The sequence below is a fragment of the Bubalus kerabau genome, chromosome 19 (assembly GCF_029407905.1).
Source record: "Bubalus kerabau isolate K-KA32 ecotype Philippines breed swamp buffalo chromosome 19, PCC_UOA_SB_1v2, whole genome shotgun sequence".
In the NCBI taxonomy this organism is placed as follows: Eukaryota; Metazoa; Chordata; class Mammalia; order Artiodactyla; family Bovidae; genus Bubalus; species Bubalus kerabau.
In genome coordinates, this window is record NC_073642.1 from 6,720,306 (window position 1) to 6,740,742 (window position 20,437).

The window sequence follows — 20,437 nt, forward strand, 5'->3', positions numbered from 1 at the left end:
GCATTAGTCGTTTGGAAAACACTGATTACCTGAGTTACGCAAATCTTTCCAATGGTGCCCCAATTCATTGCATGATAGCAAAAAATTACTTTTGTTAATAGCTCTACTGATTTTGAAAACTTTGTACATATTGGTAAACTGTCAATGTCCTAGTGGCAAATATAAGCTTTTCAAAATTCTAACTTTCACTTGAAAGCTCAAAATTTGTTGCTCATCATAAATACTTTCAGTTGTTCTCCTTAAGGTGACAAGCGAACTTCATTCATTTTCAAGAAAACGTCTACCAAATACCAAAGCCTAACCAGCTTGGCTGTCCGTCTCGTATTTTAGGTAAATACAGTATTCCATCAAAAAAAGTTGCTGGTTCAGATCAAACAAATCACAGATGTACTTTCCCTTAATTCAATCCCACTTTGTTACAGAGTAAGAACACTTTCAATTTCCACTCCATAGAATATTAAAAAAGGTACATCCTCAAATGGGTAAGATTTATTAAAATTAAATCAAAGACATTCCTAAATGGATCTGGAACACTCTCCTCAGGCTGCCTGTGGTGAAGAACATGACTGCTAGCAGCCTCTGGGGCCACTGCCTCCATGAATGCTCAGGTGCCTGCTGTTTCAGCCACCACCGCTCTTACACATCAGTGCAAAGAGGCCAATAATATCTTAGTACTGTTACGAAATTAGTTTTGATCTCATGTCTTGAGGGCCCCCAAGAGTCCACACTGTTCTGTATGAATCCAAAAACAAAATAAAACCACAAGCAGCAGGATATCATTCCCTTTAAGAGTGGTTATTGGCAAGAATTTTTAAAAGGAGGGACCCCACAGACTCTGATTCCCCCAATTTTCAGAGGAGGCCACAGACCCATGGGGAGGGTGGGAGGACAGGTGGCCTACCCAAGCGCATCAGGTAAGTCAGATGCTGACTTACCATGGGCAAGAGCCCACTGTCTGCTCTCCCTGCCACAGGACTCAGCTGACGCAACAGCAACCAGACACAGGCCCCGCTGAGAATCCGTCAGGGTGCTGTGAGGGAGACACGGACCGCTGAACCCAAGAGGGCAAACGCTGCTCAGGCCTAGGGACTGCGCTCACAATATAAGTGAAAAATGATAAAAACAATGAACAGACTTCTGGTTTCAGCTCCAACATAAAAGAGAACTTGAAGTAATCATAATCACTCCAGTCCCTACAAGAAGAAACAGCTGAACAAACTCATCAAGGGCGTATCTAGGACCCATCAGTAAATGGATGTATAGGACAAACCTCCGCCATAGAATCTGGAGAAAGAGACAGATCTAGAATCAGAGCTGAAATTGGTGCACTTGGGGCAGAAGCTACTGGAGCCACAAACTAGAGGAACACTTAAACGGTCCTGACAAGCGGCCAAGCTCTGTGCGTGGCCCAGCATGGGAGGGAGAGCCACAGTCTTAGAACTGCTCACGTGTTCTGAGGGGTCCTTTCAGGGACCCCTTTTCACAGGGAGAGACCCCTGGTGGCTCTGGCAGGAGGAGGGTGTGAACACTGGCCTGATGGACACTCAGGAAACTTCACAACAAAGGCTTGCTCACTAAGGGAGAGACCTCACCAGAGTCCTAGCCCACCCGGAGAATAAACGTTTCTCTGATCCCCCCACCACGGTCCTCTCACCAAAGTGTGGGTATTTGGGGGGATACGGCAGGAAACAGCGGAAAGGACAAGACTTTTCTCATGGACTTTCTCTCTCTTTCCTAAAAGACTTTCATATTCTGAACACCTCTTTGACTAGGGAAATTTACACTGTAGGGCAAGGAGCTGACGAGGGGAAAAGAGCACCAGCTTACAATCCAATTGCTCAGGGAGGTTTTCATTATTATTAAAGCATTTCCTCAAGGGAAGCTTTCCTTACGAAACAATCTTTCTTGGAGTTTTGGTCTTGTACCTCCTTTAACATCTTCTTGTGCTTGCCATTTCTTGTGCATAAATGTTAATTTTTTTCTTTTGAATTGGACAAACATTCCTACAATCTCTGCTCTTCAGCTAGAGAATTTCTGCCCCTTCCTATATGCCAGAATTTCCATGATCCTCTTAGCTCTAAATGGTGTTTGTGCAAACTACACAAACAAATTACTCTAATTAACGGCATGCACTGGCACAGCCCTCAGAATGAGTGTTCTCAGCAGGCCTTCGTAAGGGGTCTCCAGCAGGATGCCTGCTGCTGCCTGTCATCACCGCCACTTCTTCCTGTCACCGGTCACATCTTCACTGATCTCACTTACTGTGTCTTTAGTTTTTGCTCCACTCTCTCTGCGTTTTCTTTTTTTCCTAGTAAAAGAACTAAGAGACCAAAAACTAGCTTCTCTAAGGAGGAAACAGCTTTCCCTCAGCAAGGTGATGCTCATGCTCTAGGTATGATCTTTGGCTCTTCTTGGTATTCATTATTCCTGGGCACAAACAAGCTGCTCCTTCAGTCGACTGGCTTTCTGGAGGAGACCACATTGAGTTCCAGACATTCAAGAAGGCAGAGGTTTCTGGAAGTCTGTCTGTAGAGTAATAGCAGCTTTTTGTGGCTTCTCCCTCTACTGTGATCAACAAGGCACCTGCAGATACTACTCTGTAACTAAGCCACTTGACCTGCCCTGTTTTTATGGAGTGTGTATCAGAGGTTTTATGTCAATTTTTCTAAAAAGCCACAACAGCTTTTAGATTCTAAGATTATGACTGTTTTGAGCTCTTCCAATTTAAATAATGTGCTCTGTAGTCAAAATGGAACAATGAAAACTAATAAGACCCCGAACAAAGACCACCAAGTGCCTTCGCTGTTCTTACACCTCAGGAGTCTGAGTTCTCAGATCAGAGGCCGAGGACGTGGGGCTGAGGGAGCAGGGGGTCGGCAGCAGCACAGGTGGGAAGGAACTCAGGGATTTAACCTGACGCTCCCTGAACCACCCAACCATCTTTCACTCTGGTTTTCAAGAAAGCCAGTACAGAGCTCCAGTGAGCCATCAGCTACAGTCGGTCCTTCCAGCACACTAGGAAAAAGAAAACCTCATAAATAATGCACAGGTGAAGCAGAAACACTTCATTTGCTTTTGGCAGAAAACACCACTGATGGCCAAGTCAAGAGGTAATGAATTATGTCGCAGCATCTGAAGACAGAGGCTAACTGCAGCCTTCCAAGGACAGGTGTTCCTTTGCTTCTGAAAAGCATCCCAAGTTTGCTAAGCCACCATCCTTATGGTTGCAGTCAGCCAATCTACCTTTTCTGCAGACCTACTCGGTGCACGGCTTTGCTCCAGGTGCAGTGGAGAACTCAAACACAAAGAGGCAGGCCTGTCAATTTTTCTATCTGCCCTGATTTTAAAGGTACGTGTGAATCTCTTTTTAACTCATCACTTGCTCTCTGGTAGCACTCCATGGTGGAGCTGAGCAGCTCCAAAGGGCCGGGGATAAAGGGGCGGCTCCTCCCATCCCTCTGGCCGCCTGTCTCCACATGCAGACCGCACCACAGTTTAGAGCTGAAAACAGGCAGGGTAAAATAAGAATCTAAGGGATTCGATCTGTAGGTAGCAAGTCAGGCCCTGCTGTTCATCCACCTTCATTTAATACTTTATTTTCTTAAAAAAAAAAAAACAAAAAACAAAACACAGCACTTATAATGTGCCAAGTATTGTTTTAAGTGCTTTATACATATTAACTCATTCAATCCTCACAACAAGCCTATAAGACAGATATGATTACCCTAATTTTAAGATAAGGACACTGAGGCACAGAGCAGTTAGCAAATGCACCCAAGGTCACAGGTACTCTGTGGTAGAGTTAGGGCTGGAGCGAAGTCTAGTCAGTTGAATCCTGGTCTACGCCATTAACCACTGATCAAAGTATTTAACAGGCTGCGGCATTTATGTGTGTAACATGCCTTCCTGAAGGCAGCCAAGTAATCTAGTATCAAAGTTAAAGCAACAACAACTAGAAGACACTGAGAATTTATGTGTAAGATACACTGTATAGGCTATATACCACGACAGAATTCTAACCTGACGTCCAGGAGTAATTTTCTCTTTCACAACACCAACACCCCTATCAGTCTGTAAATGAAAACTACTAGAATATTTGCTGAAAGAATCAGCAGTGAACTTTTGCTGCAGTCTTTTCCTAAAATACGGGCTGGATCTGAAGCCAGCGGGGAGGAATCAGCACACACACCTCCTGTCTCTGAGTACATCACTGTGTCTCAAAAGCATTCTGCAAGGGCTCACCTACCAGACAGCCCAAAATACCTCCCCCAAGGCAGGCACATCTGTGCTGAAGAAGTCAACACTTGCGGATATTTAAATAATTTATAAATACAATAAAATCCATTTCCTGTGTGGCACCTGCCACAAAATCAGTGCTCAACAGCCACATGGGGCTAGTGGCTGCCACAGTGGTCAGCACAGAGGCCGTTCCCGTCATCACTGAACGTTCTGTGGACAGCATGGGTTAGACCCCAAGTGTCATTTTTTTTTTTTTTATGCTTGAGTCTGAATATACTCACTGGTAATAATTTCATCCTGTCTTTCTTATGAATAAACAAAATTCAAATCATACCTCATTTCTTCATAAATTTTCTACTCCCAAATTCAGTTCCAAGGAGGACAGTGGATTATTTACAAGTAGGTCAGGTAAGTTCCTAATCCTCTACTACTTGGGACCTAGAATGTCTTTCTTCTTCTTTAACAATGAATGAAATATAAAAATTAGTTGAGGAAAGGGGAATTCATTAAAAAGTATGGTAGACAAAAGGCTGCGTTTATAGACGATAGATTCATGTTGAATACGAAGCTCGGAGAGTACCCACGAGGAAGTCGGAGAGGAGAGGGTGGCTGCTCCACACAAACCAATCCTCCATCCGAAAACCACCACACACGCACCATTAACACAGCGGGCCGACACTGCGTGGCTTAGAAAAAAAAGCGCCTACACTAAAACAGGCCGGTTACACGGTCCTGTGCGGGCCAGGGACAGTGGCACGAAATTTCCTACTGCGAACAAACTTTTCCTTACAACCATGTCTAATTTCTAGCATCCTTAATCTGCACTCCTAGGATGCCTAATAACACTGCTATTCCATTCCATGTGTGTTCACACTGTAAAGAAGCAGAAACGGAATGATAAAACACGAGCACAGCTTAGGAATAAAGCACACATTCTAAGACACTTCCATAGCGAAGGATGCTAAGATTCAAAATTCTTCTAATTCCTCATTCTCAATTTCATGAAAGCCTGGAAAGACTATGTTTATGACTGGTAGGAAATGCCCAGTTCTAGTATTGATCTCTGTTAATTTAAAAAATTCTTCTCTCTGTATCCTTTTGGCCAATTTTTCTCTCATCCTATCTATGCCTATTTACTTTTAGTAACACAATTGATTATTTTTATGAAATCCTGTGATATAGAGCTTTCTTTTTCATTTCAGACGAGTGGGAATGAGCAGGGCTAACAAGAATCATTAACATCTGGTCATTTTAAGTTGTAAGAACACCTTAAGCTCCTCAGAAGATGCAAAAAAAATTTTTTTAAATGTAATAATAGCAATAATTAAATTACATACTTGTGACTTCTTGTAAGAAATCCAAACACGGTCGACTACTTCCAGAAATGCTTATTGAAACAGCCAATGGGGTCTGTCCTTCATAGTTCCTTGTGTTCGTGTCCGCTCCATAATTATATAACATCCGTGCACAGAGCACATCGTCCCTAAGGGCAGACAAATGTAAAGGAGTCTGTCCGTCTTCTAAGCGACCCAAGTTTGTGTCTGCTCCTCTCTGGAGGAACATTCGGCAATAAGAGTGATTGCTTTTAATCACAGCGTATCTCAACAGGAAACCGTTCTGAATGTCGATGTTGGCGTTGTGGTCCAGGAGGATTTTCACACAGCTTGACCGCTCTCGGATAATGGCGAGCTGAAGCGGCGTTGTACCTTTATCACTGAGCGGGTCAACCTCAGCCTTGAACTCCAGTAGGAGTCGGACAAATGAGTCCCTACCATAGTGAGCGGCCACATGAAGGGGAGTCCAGCCATCATTGCTTTTGGCATTAATAATGTCGCTCCTGTATTCAGATTCTAACATCAGGCGTGCAATCCGGGCCCGGCCATGCATGGCTGCATAATGAAGAGCAGTGAAGCCTCCGATTAAGTCCTTAACTGTGGGATCAGCTAGAGTTAAAACCAAAATGAAAACATTAGCAGACTCTGGGAGAGAAAGCAACAACTCTGCCATGGCACAGCACATCTTAGCCAATTCTCACATAAAATGTGGAATGATTAAACACATAATGAGTATCAAGTCCTTCTTGCTTCAGCTTAATTGAAGTAGTTTTAATGGAAAATAAATTTTAGTAGAAAGCCATCAAACCTGGATTAACAGGATGAGCGTATGACTTACAAAGCATTTAAAAGATAAATACAGCAAACACAGAGCTCTGATCACCACACCCCTTCTCTTTGCTAATCTAACCAGCCGCCCTTGGCCTCCCAACTCCCTCATCTCTGCACTGTTTCATGTTTCTCTTCTGTTTTGAACTTTTTGTTTTATTTTCTCTTGTGCTCCTTCTTGGTCTTAAAAAGAAGCATGTGTAGCAACATCTGCTGCTCTAAATTACGGATGTACTGTGGTCTGGCAGACTGTGTTATTTTAGGGTATATTAGGTAAAAAAAAAAAAAAGTTTTTTGTGGTCTAAAAAATTCCAAAGTATGTAAGGTATATGTTAAGTGATCTTGATAAATCATGTTTCTATAAGATAAAAGTCTATTCTGAATTCTTTGTTTTACAAGAACTCTGGAGTTTTTAAGAATTAGGCAGCACACATTGTGTGAAAAATTGGGAGAAACTTCAGCACTGTGTAAATATTATTTTCTAAAACAGTTCCAAACCTCTCTTCTAAATCAACAGATTTCTGGAAGAAAGAAATAAAAGAGAAGACAGAAACTAAAATGACTTATCAGCTATGTGACTCCTCAAGCCAGAGACTGCCCCCTGTCCCCAATCCTTCCTGAAGCTGAGAGTCAGTTCTGCACCGCTCTCATCCCACTGGCCTTCCTGGGCAGGGGGCAGCAGAGGGGAAAGAACCTTTATTCACTGCAGGCAGGTCATTTGCTTCCCGGAGGCTGGCAAGTCCATGTGAAGATAGCTGGTTGGACCTAACTGTCTAAGAGTAAAATGCTTTCTTCTTATACAAGTCACTCTTAATTCTTCGTTTGTTCATGAAAGAGAAAAATTCACAAGTGTTTTTCAAACAAACAAATAAAAAGCCCCCCCAGTTACGTGATTAAACACTCATGTATTGTTTAGTAAAAATATTTTTTAGTTCTATAACATTTTATGACAGTTTGGGCTCTTAGAAAAACTTATGAGGCAGAAAAGTATATGTAAAATAGTAATAATACTGTGGAAAATACAAATTTCAATTAAGAAATAGTTACAGCAGAAGCTATACAATGTTAGCACTTTTTAGGTAAGTTGTATCAGTTGAATTTCTAAAATTATTTCATATAAACTGGTATTACACAACAGTAATAAGACTTTTACATGTTTAAAGAAAAAAAGGGTATCGTATCTGCCCTGCTCTTCACTAAAAGAAAACTATATAGTATATATTCAAGTTGCGACTTAAAAAAATAAAAGCAAGAACATTTAAACAAAGCACATTGCTGCCATCTACTGGTAAGATGTGAACAGGGGCTCCTGATGTTTCCATTTTGACAGATGATGTCCTCAAGTTTTTTTTTCAGATACCTTACTTATCTAGAGTAAGTGAGGACAGGCATGAAATCTAAAAGAACCTCTATTATTCAAACAAAACCGTAAATCTTGCCAAGACAGTCATTTCTTAATCTATATCCAACCAATCAACTGCTTCCAAATATTGTCTCCTGTTAGTGAAATTCAAGAATACTTTCACTTCTCCCACCTTTCATCTACCATGGGCGCCTTTAAAGGTGCCAGCAAATAGTCTCATGTGTTATTTTACAGTAAAATTAAAATTATGTTACATGAACCTGCACTTCCATCTTTGGTTTTTCACTTTAGGGTTTTTTTTTTTTTTTGGTTCTACTTATAACTTAGTGCTATACTGAGCTAGGAAAAACAAATATTAACAAATACAGCAATGATCTGTTTATTCTAAGTAAAAACCATAAAAATGCATTATTTGAGCACATACTGGAAACAAGGCATAGAATGAAGACTGTAGGTTAACAACACATAAAATCTGTACAGTTACTTTTCTCAAGAAATTAACATGGAAAATATAAGACAAAGATGAAAACAAAAATTATTATTAGCCAATGCAATAAAAAAAAATCTTAAATGGAGTAGCAGAAACTACAAAACATAAAATTCTATAAGAAACAGGCAAGACTTTCTTTGACTTCACTGAATTCACTTCATCGGTGTCTGTTCAAATGTTTCTTCATCAGAAAAGCTTTCCCTGAACACCAAACACAGCAGCCCCATCAACCTTATAACTGTGTTCACTTCAGCAAGCTTTCTCCCCCAACATGCACGTATTTAATACAAATTCCAGAAGTCTCAAAAAACCCATTTAAACCTACTGAAAAGTTTAGCAATATACATAAGTAAAAGCAGAGAAACATTCCCTACCAATGATTTCTTTCCCACAGCTTTACTGCCGTAAAATAAAACTGAGACATTTCCAGTATACAGGTTGGTAAACTGATGAATATACAGTCATGTAACTACCACCGCAACCGCAACACTCCCATCCTCTTAAAACGCTCCTTCCCGGCCCTTACAGTCAATTCCCTGCCCAGACTCTAGGCCCCAGGCAACTACTAACGCTTTGCCTTTCTAGAATTTCCTAGAGTATTAGGCTTTTGCATTTGACTTACTTCATTCATCGTGAAGTTTTTGAAATTCATCCCCATGTTGTTGTTGCTCATCAAAAGTTCATCCCTCTGTACTGCTGAACAATACTCCATACTATGGATATACAGTTTATTTATACAATCATTAGCAAATGGACAAACAGGTTATTCCTAGGCTATAATGAGTAACACTACTGTGAACATTCACATAGTCTGTTTGTGGCTATGTTTTCATTTCATTTGGGAAACTACCTAGGAGAGACCTGCAGGGTCACATGTTAAATGTACATTTGCAGGATTCCACGGACAGGGGAGCCTGGTGGGCTGGTCCATGGGGTCACATAGTCAGACACGACAGAGCAACTAGTAGCTCACTTGTGTCCAATTCTTTGAGACCCCACTGACTGTAATGTAGCCCACCAGGCTCCTCTGTCCATGGAATTCTCCAAGCAAGAATACTGGAGTGGCTTGCCACTTCCTCCTCCAGGACCTTCCCAACTCAGGCATCGAACTTGCATCTCCCACATCTCCTGCACTGGCAGAAGGATCTTTTTTTTTTTTTTTTTTTTTACCACTGAGCCCCTTAAGAATCCCTAAATGTAAATTTAACCTAAAAAAGGCACCAAACTTTTTCTAAATGACTACACAATATTACAGTCCCTCTAGCAATGTATGAGAATTCCGAATGTTCTACATCTTCACTAATACTTGGCATTATTAGCAATGTTAATTTTACCAGTTCTGTTGAGTATAAGGTGGTTAACTTACTGGGATTTTAACATACATTTCCCTAATGACTAGTGATATTGGGCTTATTTATATACTTTCTTTTTGTGGAGTGTCCTTGAAATCATTTACCCATTTTTATTATGTACTTTTACTCATGACTGAGTTTAAAACTCAACTGTGTATACACTCTGGATACAAGCCCTTTTGTCTTGTATTTTCTCCTAGTCTACTGCTTGCCTTTTCACTTTATATAATGTGTCTTTTGAAGAGAAAAAATTTTAAATTTTGATGAAGCCTATATCATTTGTTTTCTTTGACGGTTTGTGCATTTTGTGTCCTGTTTAAGAAATCTTTGCCTAACACAAAATCACAGATTTTGTGTTTTCTTCTAGAAGTTTCATAACTTTAACATTTATATTTAGAGCAATGATCCACTGCTAGCTGGTTTCGGCGCAGAGTGTAACATCAGATCAAGGTTCATTATTTTCCATATAAGTGTCTATTTGTTCAAGCACCATTTGTTTACATGAAGCAAGAACTTTCAGATGTACAAGTTGAATTTAGAAAAAGCAGAGGAACAAGATATCAAATTGCCAGCATCTGCTGTGTCAGAAAAAGCAAGAGAATTCCAGAAAAACATTTACCTACTTCTGCTTATTGACTACACTAAAGCCTTTGACTGTGTGGATCACAATAAACTGAGGAATATGCTTAAAGAGATGGGAATACCCGACCATCTTACCTGTCTACTGAGAACCTGTACGCAGGTCAAGAAGCAACAGTTAGAACCAGTCATGGAACAACAGACTGATTCAAAATTGGGAAAGGAACACGTAAAGGCTATACACTGTAACCCTGCTTATTTAACTTCTATATAGAATATATCATGCAAAATGCCAGGCTGGATAAATCACAAGCTGGAATCAAGATGTTGGGAGAAATATCAACAGCCTCAGATATGCAGATGATACCACTCTAATGGCAGAAAGTGAAGAGGAAGTAGTGAACTAAAGAGCCTCTTGATGAAGGTGAAAGAGGAGAGTGAAAAAGCTGGCTTAAAACTCAACACTAAAAAAACAAAAGATCATGGCATCTGGCCCCATCACTTTATGGCAAACAGAAGGGGGAAAAGTGGAAACAGTGACAGATTTTATTTTCTTGGGCTAAAAACTCACTGTGGACGGTGACTGCAGCCATGAAATTAAAAGATGCTTGCTCATTTCTATGATAAAACTAGACAGTTATATTAAAAAGCAGAGACATCACTTTGCTGACAAAGGTTTACATAGTCAAAGCTATGGTTTTTCCAGTTGTCATGTACAGATGTGAAAGTTGGACCACAAGGAAGGTTGAATGCTAAAGAAGACTCTTGAGCGTCCCTTGGACAGCAAGGAGATCAAACTGGTCAATCCTAAAGGAAATCAACCCTGAATATTCACTGGGAGGACTGATGCTGAAGCTCCAATACCCTGATGCTGGGAAAGATAGTGGACAGGAGAAGAAGGGGGCATCAGAGGATGAGATGGTTGGATGGCATCACTGACTCAATGGACCTGAGTTTGAGCAAACTCCAGGAGACAGTGAAGGAAAGGGAAACCTGGGGCACTATAGTTTACGCAGTTGCAAAGAGTCAGACACAACTTAGCAACTGAACAACAAACAAATTTGTCCTGGTGCCTTTGCCACAAAACAGTTCACCATACAAGTGTGGATGTATTTCTGAACTCTATTCTGTTTCACCAATCTAAAAGTGTATCCATACACCAATACGTGATTATCTTGATTACTGGAGCTTTATAGTAAGTTTTGATAGCAGGTAACATCCTCTAACTTTAAAACTGTTTTGCCAATAAATTTTAGAACCTATCAATTTCTTCAAACAGGCCTGTAAAAATATTGACTGGAATATGCTAAATATTTTAAAAATGTAAACCTGTTCCAAATTATCTAAATACTATTTCTTCTTCTAAACTGTGAATACAGAACACCTTTCTAAATATTCAGGTCTTCTTTAATTTCCCTCAGCAATGTTTTGTACTTTTCAGTGTATTAAGTATTGCACATCTTTCAATACATTTATTACTAAACTTTGTTGCTATTATAATGAATTGTTTTACATTTTATTCTCTAAATGTTATTCGCTGGTATAGAGAAGTAAAACTGATTTTTGTGTATTAACCTGTATACTCTGTAATCTAGCTAAATTCACTTTTTAGTTCTAGACATCTTTGTAGATTTCTTAAAATTTGCTAAATACACAATTATGTTCTCTGCAAATAAAGACAGCTTTACTTCTTCCTTTCCAATTCCAGGACTTTTATTTGAATAACAAAATGTTGAATAAATGTAGTAAACGCATGTACACTTGCCTTGCTCCTGATCTTAGAGGGAAAGCGTTCAGCAGTTCATTTACTATGATGTAATTCTGTAGTCTTCGGAAAATTTGTAGCTTTCCACAAGTGCCTCTCTTTAGGGTTTGGAGGTTATGTTCTGCTTTTGGCTTGCTAAGAGTGTTATGATTAATGGGTATACTATACTGTCAACCCCTTCATGGATCACAGCCTTGTTGTGGTGAAGACACTTGCATAACTCAATGAAGCTATGAGCCATGCCGTGCAGGGCTACCCAGGGCAGACAGATCATTGTATAGAGTTCTGACAAAACGTAGTCCACCAGAGAAGTGGCAACCGACTCCAATATTCTTGCCTGGAGAACCCCATATACAGTACGAAAGGCAAAACGAGATGACTCTAGAAGACGAACCCCCCAGGCTGGAAGGTGTCCAGTATCCTACTGGGGAAGAGTGGAGGGCGATTACTAACAGCTCCAGAAAGAATGAAGCACCTGGCCAAAAGTGGAAATGACACAGTTGTGGACGTATCTGGCGGTGAAAGCAAAGTCTGATACAGTAAAGAACAGTATTGCATAGTAACCCGGAATGTTAGGTCCACTGTTAAGGTAAATTGGATGTGGTCATGCAAGAGATGGCCAAACAGAACACTGACATCTCAGGAATAAGTAAACTAAAATGGACGGGAATGGGAGAATTTAATTCAGATGACCATTACATCTACTACTGTGGGCAAAAATCCCTTAGAAAAAACAGAATAGCCCTCACAGTCAACAAATGAATCTGAAACACAGTACTTGGGTACAATCTCAAAAATGACAGAATGATCTTGGTTCATTTTCTAGGCAAACCATCCAACTTCACAGTAATCCAAGTCTATGCCCCAACTACTGATGCCAAAGAAGCTGAAGTAGACTGTTTCTGTGAAGACCTACAACACCTTCTAGAACTAACACGAAAAAAAGATGCCCTTTTCATCGCAGGAGACTGGAATGCAAAAGTAGGAAGTCAAAAGGTACCTGAAACAACAGGCAAGTTGGGCCTCAGAGTACACAATGAAGCAAGGCAAAGATTAACAGAGCCAAGAAAACACACTGGTCATAAATAACACTTTTTTCCAACAACACGAGATACAACACTACACATGGACATCACCAGAGTCAATACCAAAATCAGATTTATGTTCTTTGCAGCCAAATAATTTTGAGAAGCTCTATACAGTCAGTAAAAACAACTGGAGCTGACTGTGGTTCATATAATGAGCTCTTTATCGCAAAATTTAGGTTAAATTGAAGAAAGTAGAGAAAACCACTAGGCCATTCAGATATGACCTAAATCAAATCCCTTATGATTACACTGTGGAGGTGATGAATAGACTCAAGGATTAGATATGGTAGACAGAATGTCTGAAGAATTATGGATGGAGGTTCATAACACTGTTCAGGAGGCAGTGACCAAAACCATCCCAAAGAAAAAGAAGTGGTTGTCTGAGGAGGCTTTACAAATAGCTGAGGAAAGAAGAGAAAAATATACCCAACTGAATGGAGAGTTTCAAAGAACAGCAAGGAGAGATAAGAAAGCCTTGTTAAATGAACAATGCAAAGAAATTGAGGAAAACAACAGAATGGGAAAGACTAGAGATCTCTTGGAGAAGGCGATGGCACCCCACTCCAGTACTCTTGCCTGGAAAATCCCATGGACGGAGGAGCCTGGTAGGCTGCAGTCCATGGGGTCACTAGAGTCGGACACGACTGAGTGACTTCACTTTCACTTTTCACTTTCATGCACTGGAGAAGGAAATGGCAACCCACTCCAGTGTTCTTGTCTGGAGAATCCCAGGGACGGGGGAGCCTGTTGGGCTGCCATCTATGGGGTCACACAGAGTCGGACACGACTGAAGCAACTTAGCAGCAGCAGTAGCAGAAGAGATCTCTACAAGAAAACTAGCGATATCAAGCGAACATTTCATGCAAGGACGGGCACAATAAAGGACAGAAACAGTAAGGACCTAACACAAGTAGAAGAGTTTAAGAAGAGGTGGCAAGATTGCAAAGAACTATATAAGGTCTTAACTACCTGAATAACCATGATGGTGTGGTCACTCACCTAGAGCCAGACATCCTGGAGTATGATGTCAAGTGGGCCTTAGAAAGCATAACTATGAACAAAGCTAGTGGAGGTGATGGAATTCCAGTTGAGCTATTTCAAATCCTGAAAGATGATGCTGTGAAAGTGCTGCACTCAATATGCCAGCAAATTTGGAAAACTCAGCAGTGGCCACAGGACTGCTGCGGAAAAGGTCAGTTTTCATCCCAATCCCAAAGAAGGGCAATGCCAAAGAATGTTCCAACTACCATATAATTGTGCTCATTTCACATGCTAGCAAGGTTATGCTCAAAATCCTTCAAGCTAGGCTTCAGTAGTATGTGAACCAAGAACTTCCCAGAGGTACAAGCTGGGTTTAGAAAAGGCAGAGGAACCAGAGATCAAACTGTCAACATTTGCTGATTCATTAAGAAAGCAAGGGAACTCCAGAAAAACTTCTGCTTCGTTGACTATGCTAAAGCCTTTGACTGTGTGGCTAACAATAAACTGGAAAATTCTTCGAGAGACAGGAATACCAGACCACTTTACCTGTCTCCCAAGAATCCATAGGGTCAAGAAAACAAAAAAAGCACATAACCAGTAACAACAAGTATCAGGTTTTCACTACAGATCCTATAGACACTAAAAGGACAATAAGGAATATGAGCACCCTTGCAGTTCAAGGGTGTTTAACAGTCAGAACCAGACATGGAACAACAGACTGGTTCAAAATTGGGGAAGCACTTCCCTGATGGCTCAGATGATCAAGAATCTGCCTGCAATGCAGGAGATCCGAGTTCAATTCCTGGGTCAGGAAGATCCCCTGGAAAAGGGAATGGCTACCCACATCACTATTCTTGCCTGGGAAATTCCATGGACAGAAGAACCTGGCAGGTTACAGTCCATGGAGTCGTAAAGAATCGGACACAAGTTAGCAACTGAAAAACATATTGTCGATTCCATTTTCTGCATCTATGGGAATGATCATTTGGTATTTACTTTTATTCTATTAACAGGGTAAATTACTCAATATGTATTCAGATATTAAGGAAAGTTTGCATTCCTGGGATAAACACTCTAGCTATGATATATTCTTTTTTATATAATGGTGAATGAGACTTGATAGTACTTTGTTAAAGGTATTTCTATCTGTTGTCATAAGGGATAGTGGTCTGTTGTTTTCATTCCCTGAAATATCTTTACTTGGTTTCAGGGTACTACACACCTTATACAATTTAAGTTTGGGATCATTTCCTCAGAGTTTGTTAATGTTTATGCCTTTATTATTTGAAATAATTCAACAGAAAAGGCAGCCGGGTCTAAGGTTTTTAGTGTAGTTTTAGTTATGAACTAAGTTTCTTTGTTGTAAACTGATTAAATTATTGTTTTTCCCTTGGGTCAGTTCTGGCCATTTGTGTATTTCAAGCAATCTGTCCATTTCTTCTAAATGGCAGAAGGGTGCTCATTATATTCCTTATTATCATTTTAGTGTCTACAGGATCTGTAGTGAAAACCTAATACTTGTTATTGGTTATGTGCTTTTTTGTTTTCTTCATCAGTCTACCTTGAGGTTTATCAATTTTATTGATCTTTTCGAAGAACCAGCTTTTTCTTGGTTTCATCAATTTTCTCCATGATTTGTCTATTTTCAATTCCACTGATTTCTTCTGTTTATTTCATTCCTAGTCTTACTTTGAATGTAATTCTAGCAATAGAGAAACTGTACCCTGAGAGCCGCCTTTCCTCTCTCTTCCTTTGCGCTGTTACTGTCATATATATTACATCTTTATATAAGCCCAACAACAGTTTTATAATTGTCTTTTAAGAGATGAAAAGGGGGAAACATATTTACATTGTCTATGGCAGCACGCTCCTAAGGGGGCCCCTCCCATAATCCCTGCCTCTTGATGCTCATGCCCGTGTGTAAATCTCTCCCCACGCATATGAGCAGGACCTGGACTCCTCTAACCCAAACAACCTGGCAAAGGTGACGGAATGCCACAACTGCGCATGTTATGATACACGAGGCTCCATCTTGCTGGCAGACTCACTGCAACTCTCCGTGCTGCCTTCATGAACTAAGGGGTCTTGCTGGGAAAGCCCACAGGACAAGAATCTGCAGTTTACCTCTAAGAACTACTGGCAACCTTCAGCTATGGCCCTCAGTCCTATACAACCAAGGGAATTAATCTGATGACAACCTGAGTGAGCTTAGAAGCAAATTCTTCCCCCGTTAAGCCTACAGATGAGAACGGTCTGGCCAACACCTTAAAACTGGGAGGTAATAATAGCAATAGGAATGAACACACTGTTTTTTACATGCATAGTTACCTTTACCAGTGATTTTTCTTTGTCCTGTGAATTTGGATTACACGTGGTACTTTTCTTTCAGCTAAAAGGACTTCTTTCTTTGCATGTGTTGGTATGCTTAATAATGTTCACAGGTCTGCGGGGCCCTTGAGTGAGGCTCTGACACTGCTTACAGCAAGCGAGAGAATCACCTCACACGTAACAGGAGACCTGGCAAATAAGACAGCTACATGGGCTTCGATAAGCTGCCACATATTCCTGGAAATGTGGAAGGCTGATGCATGCTTAAGAAAGACCAGAGAGGACCCCAGTTATCTACTCATCTCTGGTTAAACATGAGGCCAGAAAATGAAAGTTGGGGCATACCCGTAAATTATCTGATTACTGATTGTGTCTACTAAACCTAATATACAGATCTCGTTGGCAAAGTAAAAGTTTTAGTGCCTCAAATTGCTTAAGCACAACCTCTGACCAGTTACTGGTCAAACATAAGTTATTTTGATCATAAGCTATCTTAAATATCTTATTGTCTTTTTCAAAACTCTTTTTTATATATGTTCCTCAGACTGGATAATGTTTATTGATCAATTTTCAAAGTCACAAATTCCTTCTTGAGCCAGCTCAAATCTCTGCTAATCACTCTAATGAATTCATTTGTTATTGTACTTTCGATTCTAGAATTTATATAAATATTATATATATATACACACACACTCCCGTATATATATTGTTGCTGTTGTTCAGTTGCTTAGTCTTGTCTGACTCTTTACAATCCCAAGGACTGCAGGACGCCAGGCCTCCCTATCCTTCACCATCTCCTAGAGTCTGCTCAAACTCATGTCCATTAAATTGGGGATGCCATCCAACCATTTCGTCCTCTGTCATCCCCTTCTCTTCCTGTCTTCAATCTTTCCCAGCATCAGGGTCTTTTCTAATGAATCAGCCCTGCACATCAGGTGGCCACAATATTGGGGCTTCAATTTCTTTATTGATCATCTCTATTTGATGAGTTACAGTCACATGTTGTCATTTCATTCTTTGAACATGGCTTCCTTAGTTCTTTGAACACCTTTATAATAGCTATCCTGAAATTTTGTTAAAGGTAGCATCTGCCTCTTCAGAGACATTTTGTATTAGCTAGTTTCATTTCCTATGCATGAGCAATACATTCCGGTTTCTTAGCAAGTCTCTTGATTTTACTGAAAACTGACTATCTTAGACTCTCACAGCATCCTTGAATTTTGATCCTTACCTCTTCTAGGTTGGCTGCTGTTACTATTAGTTTTAGTGAATTGCCTAAACTAATTCTACATAGTTTGTCTTCCTTAAGAGTATACAGTGTCTGTGCTCAGTTGTTACTATCAAAGCAGGGCTTCTAGGGGCTGCTCCTAGGAATAACTTATATTTGACCATAACTGGTTAGAGATTGTGCTTAAGCAATTTGAACCAGTAAGGCTTCCATCCTTTACCAAGGAGGTCTGTGTGTAGGCTGATACACACATTTAATAATCAGACAATTTACAAATATGTCACAGCTTTCATTTTCTGGCTTCAAGTTCAACGAGAGATGAGTCAATAACTGGGTTCCTCTCTGGTCTTTCTTAAACATGCCATCAGCCTTCCAAATTCCCAGGAATACACAGCAGCTTATCAAAGCCCACATGGCTATCTCATTTGTCAGGTCCCCTGTTAAATGTAAGTCTTCTCTGCTGCCCTCCCCAACTGGTATTAGAGCCTCAGTCAAGTAGCTGTGCTGCAAGTCAAACAAGCTCGCAGTTGGTTTACCACCTAGATCAAGACCAGGGTTATTTTCAACAGCAGTCCAGGCATGGGGCATTTCCGTGGGCTCCAAAATCAGGTCAGTCCCTTCCACCATCAAGCAGGATTCCAGCCCTCATGATACTGTGAACAGAGCTTGGTGGAGAGCAGAGAGAGTAAAATGGGAATAGCCACTTTGGGCTCAACTTCTTCTTTTTCAAGTTTAAGTTAAAAAATAACTGATTTAAGATGGTTTGTCTTTCCTATTCAAACATTTAAAGCTATAAATTCCTCTCTAAGCACTGCTCTAGTATATCCCACAAATTCTGGTATGCTGTGCTTTCTCTATCATTCAGCTCAAAATTTGACTTCCAGACGTCTGAGGCTGTCCTAGATATGTTGTTGTTGGTGATTTCTAATAGAACTCCACTGCAGTTAGGGAATATACCCTTAAGATTTCAGCCTTTTAACCTTTACTGACACTTACTTTACTGGCAGCATATGGTTTATCCCAGTGTCCATAACATGCACACAAAAAGAATGTACATTCTGAAGGTGTTGGATGCTATTTTCGAAAATAGTATGTCAATGTGTTTGATGATGTTTTTAAGATTTTCTCTAGATATTGATATTTTAAATCTAGTTGTTCTATCAATTGCTGAGAAATGTTAGAATATTCAAGATTGTGAAATTGTCCATTTCTCCCTTTCATTGTCAATTTTTTGCCTCACGTATTTTACTTTCAACCTGCCTGTACCTTTAAAGCATATCTTTGTAAGCAGCATATAATTGAGTTTTGTCTATTTACCATTCTGATAATTTCTAGATTTTCACCAGAGTGTTCTGTCCATTAATGTTTAATGTAATTATTGATATATTGATTTAATTTACCATTTTATTATTTGTTTTCCATTTGTCTCCTAGTCTCTCTTCTTTCCTTTATACCTTTTTTTAAATATTATCAGAACAATTTTTAGCATTCCATTTCAATTTCTCCATTGATGTTCTAGCTATACTTCTTTGCATTATCTTTTTTTTTTTTAACTGGTTGCTCTAAGGATTAAAATATATATACTAATTTGGTCAAAAACATTACCAGAATATTTACAGAGGTTATTATATGCTTCCCATCTGTGTTTAAAAGCTCAAATACTTTTGGACATTATAAAATTCTCAAAGTGGGAAACTCAGTTTTTACAAAATATATGTATAGGCATTGCACCTTAATTTGCTATTTATGTGATTACTCTTCTTAAAAGTTTTAAAAGTACCAAATGCAAAGCTAAGTGGCACAGGAACAGACACTGCTTCGAGGTCTAAAAACAGCTATGCAATGTGCCATGAGTGTCATTATAGGCAAAAAAGCACAGTGATGGAGGAAAAAATCTAAACAAATCCTTAAAACTTGACTAATAATTCACCACAGAACAAAGAACTAGAAAGTCAGGTGGTGTAATGTTCCCAAACAGGATTTCCCCAAGAAACATTACTTTTTTGCTAATGAAAAACTGAAAATTTAGAAAAGCAGCAAAGCAAAAACAGCATTCCTCAATAACTACTGTCCACAGTGACGGCAGACTGCTTTCAGCTTTCCTTCTATACATTTAAAATATATATATAACTGTAATCATAGTCTAATTATTTTCCCCTCTATATTTAGGCACTGAAAATGCCTCCATTTTTAAAATTACATATAATAAAGGGTAAAATTTTCATACAGGAAAAAATTCTTGCATTTAAGCTGCTTCCTTGGAATAAATAAATAAAAGTAGTCTCAGGATCTAACACATACTACTGAACTTCTTTCCACAAATGCTTTCCTAAATGTCTACCATCAATGTCCCCATTTCATCACATTTGGGATTACCATTTGTAAAACCTTTCATTTTTGAAAAACAAAAAATAATTTCTCATGATCATGCTATGAATTTCTTTGACCAATCCCTTATCTCCCATTTATTTTCTTATGTTTCACCAAGAGGATTTTACCTACTGTACCAAGAGGAGACCTGAGACACTTTTCTCAGTTTACTCTGGGGATCTGCTTTATGAAATTAACTTCTAGAGCTTCAGCTGACTGCCCTCCAGGTCTGTTTGCATAAACACTAAATCTGAAGATAAACACACACACCGGCTAATATAGGGTCTCTTACTGTTACACTCTTGAAATGTTCAATGTAGTATTAGAATTTTTAGAAAGATTCAAAATGGGGAAATGAATACAATACGGGTTTCTTAAAAATTTGCACTCTTATGGTAAACACTCTTCCCCATAATTCAAACAGCACACTAACCTCATCAGAAAGACCACCAGGATGAGGACAAAGATACTATCATATGCATCACATTTGTG

At 39.6% G+C, this 20,437-nt stretch overlaps 1 protein-coding gene across 4 annotated transcripts in view; it reads right to left on the bottom strand.

Moving 5' to 3' along the window:
- Window positions 1-20,437, bottom strand: part of ASB7 (ankyrin repeat and SOCS box containing 7) — a 56,024-nt gene that overhangs the window by 12,150 nt on the left and 23,437 nt on the right. For all 4 annotated transcript variants that reach the window (XM_055556771.1, XM_055556774.1, XM_055556773.1 and 1 more), the window contains one exon: window positions 5,577-6,182. In XM_055556771.1, coding sequence (XP_055412746.1) covers window positions 5,577-6,182 — 606 coding nt within the window. The remainder of the gene's footprint in view (window positions 1-5,576; window positions 6,183-20,437) is intronic.